The 13,391-nt window shown below is 38.2% G+C and overlaps 1 protein-coding gene across 4 annotated transcripts in view; it reads right to left on the reverse strand.

Annotated features, from left to right (window-relative positions):
* Positions 1-504: 504 nt before the first annotated feature.
* Positions 505-13,391, reverse strand: part of EPHA7 (EPH receptor A7) — a 161,549-nt gene continuing 148,662 nt past the window's right edge. For 2 of the 4 annotated variants that reach the window (XM_075145507.1, XM_075145506.1), the window contains exon 17: positions 12,457-13,301. In XM_075145507.1, coding sequence (XP_075001608.1) covers positions 13,187-13,301 — 115 coding nt within the window. In that variant the 3' untranslated portion in view covers positions 12,457-13,186. Of the gene's footprint in view, positions 744-12,456; positions 13,302-13,391 lie in introns of those variants that run through there. The other 2 variants (XM_075145508.1, XM_075145509.1) reach the window with 2 other exon arrangements.

Here is a 13,391-nt window from a genome sequence, read left to right on the forward strand (position 1 = left end):
TAAGCAGTGGCAAAGGCTCCCATTGATTTCTCTGTATGAGAAAGACTAACAGGATGTTCTCTGCCTCTTGCTACCAGCAGCAGCATCAGTAGGAGTAAATCTGTATCATCCCAGCTTAAACTTCTTCCCCAGCAGGGTCTTTGGAAATGTTTGATTTAGCTGCTTCTCCTTCTCCTTTGCTCTTCTATATACATATTTTGTATATAAGAGGGGAGCTAGAAAGAAGATGGGGAAGCAGGGTTATATTAGTGTGAGGAGCTTCCAGGGCAGGCTTCCAGGGCAGTTTTGCTGGCTCTTCTCTCCCTAGCAGCATCGCCATGTCCTGCTTCGCCATCCTCCTGAAATCATCATGCTCTTCAGATGCGGTCTTTCATTCTTGGTATTAGACATAATCCTCAGTTTGTCAGGTGTGTGTTCTGGCCTTTCCCATACACCTCTGTTTACTCTTCCTCCTGTTGCCAGTCTGTTCCTCCCTTCTTCTCCATTCCTTTCCATGCTTCTTTTCTACATTTCCATTCTCTAATCCCAACTACAGTCCTTATGCGCTTTAAAAAAATGCCTCATAGCGTTCACTGTGCCTCCAAACCAATCTCATGATCTTATGGTTATAACTCTTGTTTTGCTTCCCCTTTCTGCTTCCTTTGTCTCCTGCCATTATGTCATTTCTATTCAGGCTGTCATCTCTTCTGGAAAGGGATTTTTCTTGTTCTCTGTTTTGCAAAGCACCTGGCATGTTTTTGATTCTGTCAAACAAATAATAACAACAGATATGAAAATGGCAGTGCAGCAGAATCCTGATATCAGGAAGTAATAGAGGCAAATTACACTATCATTGTCATTGCCATGTATACACCACTACTTGACAAAAATTCTCATCGACTAGCTAGGTAAACATCAATAAACTCAAAGATTCCCAAGCAAACACCTCTAACACGAAGGAAATGTAGTTGTGTTTCACGCTGGATCTCAATGAGCCATAGTGTTATACTTGACAATTTCAGTATTGGAAATAAAGGAAATAAATGAATGAGGTGCAGTTTTTCAGATGGGTTTTTGGGTATAAAATTAAGGGAGAAGATGTAGATAACTCTTTAAAACAGAGAAGCAGGAAAAAGGTGGAATGGGTGTGTTCAATTTAAACTCTGCTTAATTAAAAAAGAATACACATGGTAGGTAGATTCTAGCATGTAAACTAATAAAGTAGGCTCTCCTTTAGCCTAACTGATATTATCAAAAGTTCTCAGTATTGCTGAAGAATCTTATAAAACATTTTAACTGACTTGTCTCAGTCATTACATGATGTTAGGCATCCCAGGACAATGTTTATGTTACTTGTGTTGCCAAAAAAAACCCGAGAGCTTAAAAAAGAAAAGGAAAGAAAAAGATGTGGATTTTACTGTACATTTAGTGACAGGCTAGCCATATGAAATCTCTAAAACAATATAGCTTTAGGACTAATGGATATAGGCCAGGACTGAGTAGAAATTATTTTATATATGGTTAGCAATCTCTTAACTAAATTATTTGAAAATTCTTGAGAGAAAAGCAATTTATTATAGACATTGAGACAAGCCAATGTAACACTAATACTAAAGAAAAATAAACCAACAGAGGAATGTCCCCCTGCCATACCAACCAATATTCTTATAGCTGATTCCAAAGTAGTATCTGTCATTCCAGCACATGGCTTAGATTATTTAACAGTGTGAATCAAAGGGAAGATACTCATTCAAGAGAAGAGCATTATTAATACATTGTAGCATGCCATACATCTCTGTCACCAAACTGGACAAAATGGGAGCAGATGTTTTATGATAAGCTGAGAAGAGGATCTGACAATATTAATAGCCATAAAGTCTGAGGCTTAGTTAAAAAAAAAAAAGAAAAGCTAGAGGAAGCGATCTGATGGAGGGACAGAATGTTTTTTTCTGTCTCTAGTGTAGTGTCCCAGGGACTAATTTTACATGAAGGGAAGGTATTAACTAAGCTAAATCTTGCTTCTATTAGGTTTTTTTGCACCTGCCCTTTGGAACCCTAGTAATGCAAGGAATGCATGAGAAAAGAATGCAGCAAAAAGGAACTCCGAGGAGAAATCCTTTCCAAAAGGAAGACTTTTCTGACTCTGATAGTTTCTTTTTACGATTTTGAAGGCAAGTCAGTCTTTGAATTGGTAAAAATGATTGACATGTGAATTTATTCAAAGCTAAAGGCAAATGGTAGTCACAAATAGCACTTACATGCATAGGTATTTAAAACCTCAGGTTACATTTATATTGGCTCTGTCTCCACTGACATTTTTTGGTCAGCACCAGGACGAAGGTCTCTGGATCAAGAGATTCATGAGACAGTGTACGTATACCTGGGACTGTGGCATGGCTTTACTCTGGGCCGCACCTGGTTCTCACTGCCAAGTACTGGTTTCACCAGAGCAGAGACCAGGTGCAAGCTAACAAGTACGAAACATCAACAAATGGGAGATGAGGATCCCTGTGTGACACATGGCAAATCGATTTGATAATTTCCTTGCATCTGTATAACCTAGCTATTCATTATCATAATGCTTCATTTCCAGCTGCCCTGCTGTCCAATGTAATTCCAGGCCTGAATTAGCTACTCTATCTCCCTGGGAAGAGATGGAAACCTAAAACAGTTTGGAGAAACTGAAGGCCAGTCAAAGACAGTGGATAAACCAGCTGACAAGCCCTGCTGAGGTGAGGATAGGGCTTCAGTTCTTGGTTGGGATATCTATATGGTCAGATTTAGTACTCATTTACCCAATCTCTGATGCATGCCGAGGCCATACCTGTAGTCAATAATGGGACAAAACAAGCACATGCACAAGTTACCACCCACACCGTAACTTCCACAGAAAGGAAACACAATGAGAACTATTCTCAGAGGGTCCTGGATATGCCATCATGTATCCAGCAGTAAATCTGGATGCGTCCTGAGGAAACTGTTTTCAGGAATTCACATCCCAAACCTTCTCTGAAAGTAGATGCCTAAATTCATCCTTTCAACAGGAAACACATGTAAAAGAAGGATCAAAGAGATCATATGCATTTTATCTAAGAGTTGAGCAATGGCAGAATGATATGGGAAAGTGCGGTGCCTGCACACCAAGATATTAGCTCTTCTGGGACATGACAGGCCACTCAACCTCCTCCATGAAAAAACTCCGTTGTAGTCAGAACAACAGTCTCCTCATTCCCAGAGAAGTGTTCTAAACACTAATTTCACAGTAAGAGGGAGAGGATTTCTGGAAGGGAAAGGTGCTTCAGGAAGGGAAGAAATTGTACAGTGCAGGAAGGAATTTCAGAGGTAATTTTGGATTAGGCTTAGCCTAGCCAACCTTTTCCCAGTCAAGCAGCTGCAGCTCAAAGTGTTTGCCAATTCTGCCTTCCCACACACAGAGGTTGAAAGTATCATGTTGGCCTTCTTGTACCACCTTCCCACAGCCCAAATCTGTAGTCAGTCTTACTCTTTCTATGCCTTTCTCACCCAAGTGATGTGTAAAATTTCCATGTGTTCTCAGAAAAGAAGTAGGCCATTCATCAAATCACAAAAAAATAAGGTGAGCTTTCCTGGAAACAGAGGTAAAAAGATGCCAGATACATTTCCATCAACTATGTATCCTGAACTATGGGTAGCGATGATTCAACTGTCAATAAGCATGAGGGGAGTCAGTCTGTTGGATTGCTCTGGCATTTATGCTAAACAGAGAGAGAGAGTGAGTTCAGTAACAGCTGGATGTCACCTCTGTGAGATATGTCCACATTTTCAGCAAATGGCTTCTACCAATTTACATCATATTCATCTGCTTAATAGTGCTCACTGACCTTAGCTAACAAGGACTTACATCACCAAAAGGCCTTAAATACAAAAACAATAGCAACAACACAATAGAACTTATGGTTTAAGCACTACCAAATATAATATTCTGTTTTGCAAAAGTATGCTGCGATGGCTCAATGACAGACGTGCAGATGCATAACTGCTTGCTAAAATACGTGATTTCTGTTTCTTTGGTATCTAAAACGAAGCACTGTTAATTTAGAACTGAAAATTCAACCTTAAATATCATGCAACCACTTGTAAAAGCATTATGAAATATATAATATCCATTCCTCTAGGATTTTAAATCTAAATAACTTGATAGTATCTAATGTTAAAAAAAAAGATAAATTCTGCTTTACACAATCCTATTTCAAAACACAAGTGTAAAAATGGTATTAGTTGCTTTGAAGGCTTACTTTATAAGGATTTTTTTTTTCCTTTTCCACAATTATTAAGATACTTTGCTATACTGAAAGATAATATTTCTAGGGAATATCTTCATTCTTTTTCAGCAAATAATTCAGAAGCAGATAACACAGGTAAAACATTAGTTTCCATATGATTTTCATTAATCCAGCTATATTTATTTCATAAAATCCATAAGAAATAGGTTTATAATAGTATAAAAGACTGAGAAGAGACTTTTCTCCCATTCATTACAGGGAGTATAAAATCACAGAAGGTAACTCTTTCCTCCCACTGCCCTGAAATAGTCCCCTCACCAGGTGTTTTGATTTCTGCCGTGCAGCTCCCTCTTAGATTATATTGCCAATAGAAAGATTTGGATATTATTTTAAACATACTCCATTAGCTTGTATCATTGGTGTTACTGGGCAGTTCACATGTAAGCCTGGCTGATTCAGCTCTTCTGTATTCACACCCCACCCCACCCCCCCATACACACACTTTGCTTTGTTTTGTTTTGTTTTTACCAACACTAATGACTTCTGCACTTCAAGTGCAGATCACTTGGAGTGATCTCCCTGTTTGTTGATTGTAGATAGACATTGCATTTGTTGTTGCTGGGGTCTAAATGTTCCTTCTTCACTGTCATCTTCTACTTACCTCCCAGTGAAGCATGGATGCTGCTAGGTAAGTATTAATGACTAATGGCAGCTGGGGAGAAATGGAAGTAGAGCATAGCGCAAAAAAGCCTCAAAAGCCAGAGGCACCTCTGCACAAGGAAACAACACGGACACCTGCAGAGGGACTTGGGTGTTGTGATACTCAAGTAACTACCACAGGAAAGATACTGTCTGGGGGACTGGAATGTACACCTCCACGTTAGGCAAGCAGTTTCATGACAGATGAGGCAGCTTATGACTGAGATTTGCAGCAGACAGCACACAGTCTATCTGGGATGCTTTTGGCAGCAAGTAGGAAGCATCAGAGAGGATTTGTCTCTTGCACAAGTTTAGGTAATGTAGGCATTGAGACAATTATTTCTCTTGAAAAGAGCACTACAAAGAAATGCCTGAAAGCTTTTTTTTTTTTCCCCTCTTCCCTGCCTTCCTTCCTGCTTTTGGCAGTGGATAAACTGGAGTGTGTAGGGAATTTATGTAGTAAGGTGCAGCCTTTCTCTCCACAATAGCAATCAATCACTTGTTGGTAGTACTGAGGTCCAGTAATATTAAAGGAAAATCCTTATTAGGAATCACTCTCAGTACCTTGCTGGCCCAATTTCTTCCTGTAGGCATATTGGCCTGGATTTGAATCTAACCCTGTCTTCTTCTCCAGCAGCCCATGAGGGTACAAACACTGACTACTGGGGAAGAAGACACTGCTATTTTGTATAGAGTAATGTAAGGGAGGACTTAAGGGTCTACTTCAGTAAAAGAGCCAGGAGAGAGACCTGGGATGAAATGGGCTGAGGGCAAGGGCTCTGCACCGCAAAGATCCTGAAGGAGAATCACAAAGATTGCCCAAAGCCACCCACAGGTCCACCACCTCCTCTCAGCCTCTCCTTTCCCATCCAGAGAGTCCCCTCACTCCACCCAATCCCATTCTCCTCTTCTGTTGTCTGGATCCATCTTACTGTTCCACTGACCCCACATGGAAGCACCAGTGCTGCCAAGACCAGACTGAATAAATGGTGAAGTCTTGGTCTAATTCTGTTACAGAATCAGTATCTTATTTGTTTATTCTTATGGACTCACAGATTTTGCATTTGTGGTCTAGTTTCAGTGAGAGTGACAGAGGATATCTGCTACCCAGAAAGCTCTGTACTTTGCTAATTAGAGTGTTTTACAGGGTGTGAAAGCTGCACACACAGACTTCCCATAGACCCACCTCTTTCACTTTCTGAACAAAATCCTAACCACCACTTAAAAACTGCCATTTCTGAGTGGCCTTCAGGAGGTATCTGAATGATTTTACTAAGTTTATTCCAGGCAAATCAGATTTCTCATGTAGTTTGCTATGTGCAACCTCAGTGGGAAAACACATTTAATTTACGACTATGACTGAAAAGAACACCCTGGAGAGAACCAATCTGAGATTCCTGCACCTTCTTACTCTTAAGCTACATGTGCATTCTTGGCATAGGCTGGTTGGTCCCTGAGGAAAAGAAATTGAAACCTGTTTTCCAGCAGACATCTTAAAAATGGACATGCAGCCCTTCAGGAAGCCAGTGGAAGCTGGCATAGTAAGACAGGTTGAATGATAGTCAAGAAATTGCCTGAGTAATTTTCCTACAGTCATGAAAAGCGAGGGATCAACGTGGATACATTCTATCTATCATTCTTCAGTCTAGCCTCTTTCAAGCCAGATTTGGGTGTCCTAGTAAAACTAACAGATGTTTTTTTTTCTCAGTAAGATGGCATCTTTGGAGCAGGAAGTTTGTTTCTTAATGTAAAAGATAAACTCATGGTTTTCTTGGTAAATCTAAGGAAATAATCAGAAGATAATTTCTACTGCACTTGATAGACCTTACAGACCCCTTAGCATTCCTTCCTTTTTTTTTTTCTTTGGCACAAAAGAGGAAGGCTTTAGTTATGGACTTGGGGCTGTAATGTCTCCAGTTTATAAATTACTTGAAATACTCAGAGTCATGGAACTCTAATACCAGTAGCACACATAAGTCTTTGGGCATAGCTGTGGCTTAAGCACTGAGTATGTTTTTCAGTGTTAGCCATATTATGATTCATCAGATGACCTCTAAGTTGTAGTTTTTCATTATTAGTATCAATTATTATTAGCAGCACAGCTCTACAATTGGTTATTTGGTTCACTTAAATACAGAAGCCTTGGTCCATGGATGAATAGATTTTCTGTTCCTGATTTAGCTCTTCTGGCACTAAGCATTATGTCTTGTTTTGTCCAAGATTCATTTGGCTGGCTACAGAAGTTTCGCATGGCTGTATCGCATCTTTTTTGAAGTCTATCAAGACATCAACTATTTTTTGACTTGTGGTTCTTTTTTGGTCACTCTAATTAGACATTAATTTCACCCAATTTGTATAGTATCAGTGCTAAAATCTGCTATCATTACCCTAGACTTAAAGAAAACTACTCTAAAACCTTCTGAGAGTAAATATCATCAGAGTTCATGTTTTATTTTCAGGTTTTTAGTGTAAAATTCTCCTTTCATGTCTCTTTCAAGTCGCTTGAATGAGCTGTGTATTACCAGTTGCTTTCCCATCTGTCTCAATTTACTCTTTTTGACAAATTCCAATCTGGCCTGAGGAAAAATCAGAGTACTGAAACCACTCCACGCTAGATTATTAGGTATATTTTATTAACAGTGCCTCTTTACTTAAACAAAAAATCTCAACACTCCTTAATTCCCCTGCCAGCAATGTCTTGCAGAGCCCTGTGACTTAGACTCACACATTCTGAATGGCTTCACACCCCTCTCTTTCCATTCACTCCCATCTTCTGACTTTTCACCAGGTACAAAAGTGAGGGTTTTCCTCTTTAACCCTTAACCTTTCATAATCTCACTGGACACAACCTACACGGTCTGTACAGCATATAAACTCCACATGATTCCTTTCACTTTCAAGCTGCCTGACCCTTACCCACCCTGAAAATGCACTGAGAATTTCATGGGTATTATAGACACACTAATTTTGTCCCTTAGTCTGTTCCAACAGACTTTACTCTAAATGCGTGTGTTAATTATCCTAACTTAAAAATCTCGCAAACCCAAATCCAGAGAGGAAAAAACTCCCACAAATGTAGCTTGCATTTTGCCACTACTCTTCTGTCAGGATATTGCAGATTTTATGCCTATGGTTTAATCTCTTATATTTTTCAAATTCCTATATGGAATGTGTTACAAAATGGTGAGCCCAGTCATACTTTGGGTTTCACAGTTCATTTGTTGGATTGTGTTTTTCTTTCTTTGTTTTCATGTTTTTTTTCCCAAACTTTTGTGTTCCCTCCCCCATCCCTCCCCAATCCTTTTTGCAGGAAATGTAGTTACAAAACTGCCTATTCCCAAGTAAATAGAAGGCTGCACTATGCAAACAATAAAGATCTCTGTTTAAAAGTAATTGTTGGCTAGGTTTGACAACCCTTAAGGGAATAGGAGAGAAAATATACGCTGCTGCCCAGAATTTCTTGTTTTACTAGAAATTAGTTTGAGGCTAAGACTTTTGAGTAGTCTTGCGAATCCCAAATCTACCATCTGCAAGTCCATTCCAACTTAGTGGGGGAAAAAATTCGCCTGTTTCTACATATCAGTTAATTCATCAGAACAACAATCTTAACAGGTCCTGAACATGCAGAAACCCTGCTGTGCTAGTTGCTCAGCAAATCATAGCACCAACTGCCTGAATAACCCTGCAGCACCTGCTGCCAGAATTACTGCTAGGCAAGAATTTGTATCGTACTTTTCTTAAACTGGGCTTTTCATCCTTTCTGGGAACTGTTCTCTTCCACAAGCACCCCAAATGTCACTTGTTTAAAATAAAACAAACAAACAAACCAACCAACAAAACCCACCAAAAAACCAAATGCATATGATGAACATATCAGTTTCTAACTGTATGCAGGGAAGTAATGCATTAAGGATGTGTTAGATCTAACATGGCACATGTATATTTTTAAAAGGTGAAATGACCCTTTTTTGGCTGAGTTGGCCTTCACTCCTTGCACACAGCCAGTGGACTGCTTCATGCCATTACCGGGCAACAGAATGCCGGCTGAACCCGTCCCTGCGGCAGGGTGTCTAGGCATGGCTTGATATTATGGCTGTAGTGACATTATCACCATCTCAGTAGTAACCCGAAAGTCGCGGAATGTAAAACATTCTCAAAATTGCTATATATTAATTATTTAGAAAGTTAAGGACAAATTATTATTTTTTTATTTCAACTACTAACCAATAAATGTAAAAAAATACCAACCACAAAACAAAAATAAACCCCTTCATCCCCCACATTAAAGCAATAATTTTTGCAACATTCAAAACAGTGGAAACTATTTACCGTATATTACTATTAGTGAAGAAAAGCAAATTTAATTTAAAATCGTTTTTTCAAACTCCCTCAGTGGATGCCAGATACCTCCAGCTTAAACAAATATGAAAAACTCATTTTAAATGGAGAATAATACAGACAGAGCTCAATTATTGAGATATTAAGGGCAACATTCAATTTGAGATACATTTAAGCATCTTTGCCTCCTGGAGATTTTTACATGACAAGGCTTTAGATAAACATGGTTTTGCAAACAGCAACTATCATATCTGATCACATAACCTCTGGACTGAAGCAGTATGTCAGCAAATATTTCTGATTATTTAAAATATTAAATAACTGTAATTTACTAGGCAGGTCTTCCTCAGAACAATCACAAATTTTTTCAAGAATTAATACCCATATACAAAAAGCATTTCGATGATCTGTTACAAATCTTTGAATAATAAAAAAAAAATCACCTCTCTCTGTAATAAAGCCCAGTTTAAATACATTCCAGGACATACTAGTAGTGGAGGAGCTGCCTTTCTACAACACTCAGCTTGCGGGGGAAACTGTAGCAGCCAAGGACATATAGGGTAGGAATCACCTCACCTAACTTTAACTATCTAGACATTAGATGCCTAATTTAAGCTAATCATCTGGGTTCCCTCTACAGGTAATGGAGATAAGCATTCCCAGAGGGAGATTCATCCTGCTTGTCTTAGGCATCTCTCTTTTAGATGCTTGTAGATGGATAAAGTCAAGAAAGATCAGCCTCACTGACAGCCTGATAATCTGTCTTTAGCGATGCACAATTTCCAAATTCAATGAAGTTAAGCCAGAACTGAGATAATTTCTTTGTTTCATCATTTAGGCTTTAATTCTCGCTCTGACCCAACATTTTCTTCAGTTTCTCCCATGAACATCAACTTTCTCTGGCACTTTATTTTTCTTACACTGGACTATTTTTTCCTGCAACCAACGTCAATATGTTGCTGCTCTACCAGTTACAAATCCATTTACATGCATGTGCTCTAAATTGCAGTAATGCTCGGAACAGATAGATACGATAGGAGTATTGATAGCGATTGTGCTTTCTGGGTCTACTCTACCACTTTCAAATGTGTAAAAATCTGTGGCAACATTAAGGCAGTCAAGGTATATAGATGAATGCTAAAATATATTTACTATTCAAAGAAGATGGCTTAAATTAAACAAGGAAAAATACGGAAGAAATACCATTAGGGCCCTCACTTTTACATGTGTGAGCCCAGGTCACCACACATGCTTCGAGGCCTCTGTGCTTCAGAATATTGAACAAGTCCTAAAGGCGAAGCCTGGCCTCAACTCTTTTGCATTTAGGGTTTGTGGGTTCTCAGCAATACCAGCATTGCTGCATCGCACCTTTAATCACCAAGCCCTTAGAAACAATAGCCAAGATTTGTAAGGAAGCAGGTGTCTGAACTTAGACTCCTAAATTCATAGCTGCGTGCCTAAAGCAGCAGCAAAACTGACAAGCACCCTGTGCAGTTGCCCACAGATGCTCACCCCACTAGTGAGGCACTTAGCATTTGTCATAACACAAAATGGATGTTTATTAATTAAGAGTGTTCCAATGGCTACACGAAGCGCCTTGGCTGAGTGCTTGCGTGCACTAATTTCAACATCGGGCATGCCGTCTACTCTGCGTCTTACTTCTACAGCATTTCTAGAAAATTAATTTTAATAGTTAAAAAACCATCTTGAGCCGGATACATGAAAATAACTCCATTTCTACTGAATGACAATCTAATACGAAATAAGAATATTCACCTTTTTTTCTTACTCTGCCCAAATCCAGGCAATAAATTAGGCTCCTCAGCATGACTGTAAAGTGCTGTGAATTGTATAAACAATCATATATGGACACTGAAAAATAAACCTTATGCACATTGCATTATAGTTCCAAAAATATATTTACAGTCTATTACAAAGATTACAAATGGAAGTGTCTATGTAACGGGATTATGCTAGTTAAAAGCTTTTTACAGATTTTCTTCAACAAAGGCGGGGGGACAAAAATTAGTATAACCAAACTGATTTTTCTAATGAAACAAATAAATAAAATGACAAATATAACACTGTACAGTGATCTAAAAAGGGGGAGAAAAAAGGAGGGGGAAAATGATGCATTTAAGTTTTTGATAACTATCTTTGGTCCTAAATGTGGGAGAACATATTATGTAGCACTGAGTATACATGTTTGTTTGTGATGCTCTGCAAGTAAAATAGAAAAATATAGTGCATTTTCAATGTATTCAGAGCTCACTACACATAAATGTGTGTACAAAACAAGACAGTATAAATAAAATTTACAAGTTTTACAAAGGAACATTTACAGGGTTTTTCTTTTGTTTTTATTTTTTTTGTGTGGATGCCCACGTTATCAAACAAGACCAATTTATGACTGATCCCCGGGATCTTTCTCTACCAAAATCAATAGAAGCAGCCCAATTCTCTTTGGAAGTACAGCATTTCATTGCTGGGGTAGTTCACAATTTTCAGATTTTTTTTAGAGCATTTCTCTCTGGTTCATATACATTCCTGCAATATCTGTAAAGACACTGTTCATTATTGCTTATGGTAGTTAAATATTTTAATCAAACAAAATTCATATATAAGTAAATGGTGTAAAAAGATATTCCATTGAGCAACTACTCTTGCATCTGTGTTCCTGATGAATGACTGTTGTGTCTGTGTGAGCACACACACGCATATTTGTTCAGAGTAGCAAAAGCTTGTAAAAACTTGAAAATTTTGAACTGCCCCTTGCCTCATGCTCTACAGTTCTCATATAAAATCTATGTCCTTATTCTGACAGCTGGACTGTATTCGACTTAAACTCATATAAAATATATGCCAGCTATTTCTTTCAGATTTGCTAAAAGCAGAGTATTGAAAAAAAATGTGATGTGCTCAGATTAAATGGTTTAGGTAACACTGGAGAACTGCACCCGTGTTCTGAGACATGCCTACAATCACTTGTCCATTCAATGCAGTGTCTCAGCAGGTTTACAGTTGTAGATCTACATCTTAGAATATATCTCACTTTCACTCTAGTCCATTAAAATCATCTTGCAAACAATTTGCTAAAAGTGCCTAGAACTACTTAGGGGTCATTATTGCTTTTCTTTTTTCTTTTCTTTTTTTTTTTTTTTCTCTTTTATTTTCTTTTAAAAGATAGTATATGTGTAACCTTAAAAAATTCTTTAAAAAATATCAGAGCTCTTGGCAACTTGCATTTTCCTGACTCCCTGCCAATTAGCTAGCCATGTCAATACGGTGCTGATTTAACAAAAGTAAATGGCACAAAAGGATACCAAAGTTTGGACAGATATACATTGCTTGGTCATGCTTCTTAAATCTCTAGGAACTCAAATAATCCTTCAGAGGTACCCAGTGTAGTAATGTGTCATAGAATTAGCACTAAAAATGTCCAAAGATATAAACATCATACTAAAAGAAAGTCTTTATGAAGAATAAACACAAATTATTAAAAAAAAGATTCAGAAATCACAGATTTAAGGAAAATATTTTGTTGAATTCAACAATAATATCATGATTTTATCTGACAAATATATTCTTTTTTAAATTTTTATGTACATTTAAAAAGTCTATTAGATAAAAAGGAGGTTAGAGAGCTCAAGGTGTTTGTATGTTTATTCAGGTAGTACTTTGTTTATTGTCACTGCTGTTTTCCTTGCCACCACTGGTGGATCCTAATTCCCTTTTCATAAATTCTGGTGGCACTTAGGAGTTCAAGTCTGTAGGTGCTTCTTGTAGCTCTTCTATTCACTGCAGGAAGGACCCAGGAAATCAAGTGTCTTCTAGCAGCACTTCATATATACTGAAGGCCAGTGCTGTTCTCTCAGTCTGTCACCTCCCTCATAAGGGAGAAATGTCTATCACACTTGGATGCCAGTGCCGTGTAAATGTAGCATTTGTGCTCTCATAGTCTGAATGCTGCTCATGATTTTCTTTTGATGACCAACCAACGTGATCCCTAAACTCATCACATCCCTGGGGAAGATAAATGCGTACATTGTTAATTTTTCAACTTAGACTGCTATTTTATGGTATTCAACTGTGAGTCAAAGCTAGTGGCCTGGG

The sequence above is a fragment of the Calonectris borealis genome, chromosome 3 (genome assembly GCF_964195595.1).
Source record: "Calonectris borealis chromosome 3, bCalBor7.hap1.2, whole genome shotgun sequence".
Classification (NCBI taxonomy): Eukaryota; Metazoa; Chordata; class Aves; order Procellariiformes; family Procellariidae; genus Calonectris; species Calonectris borealis.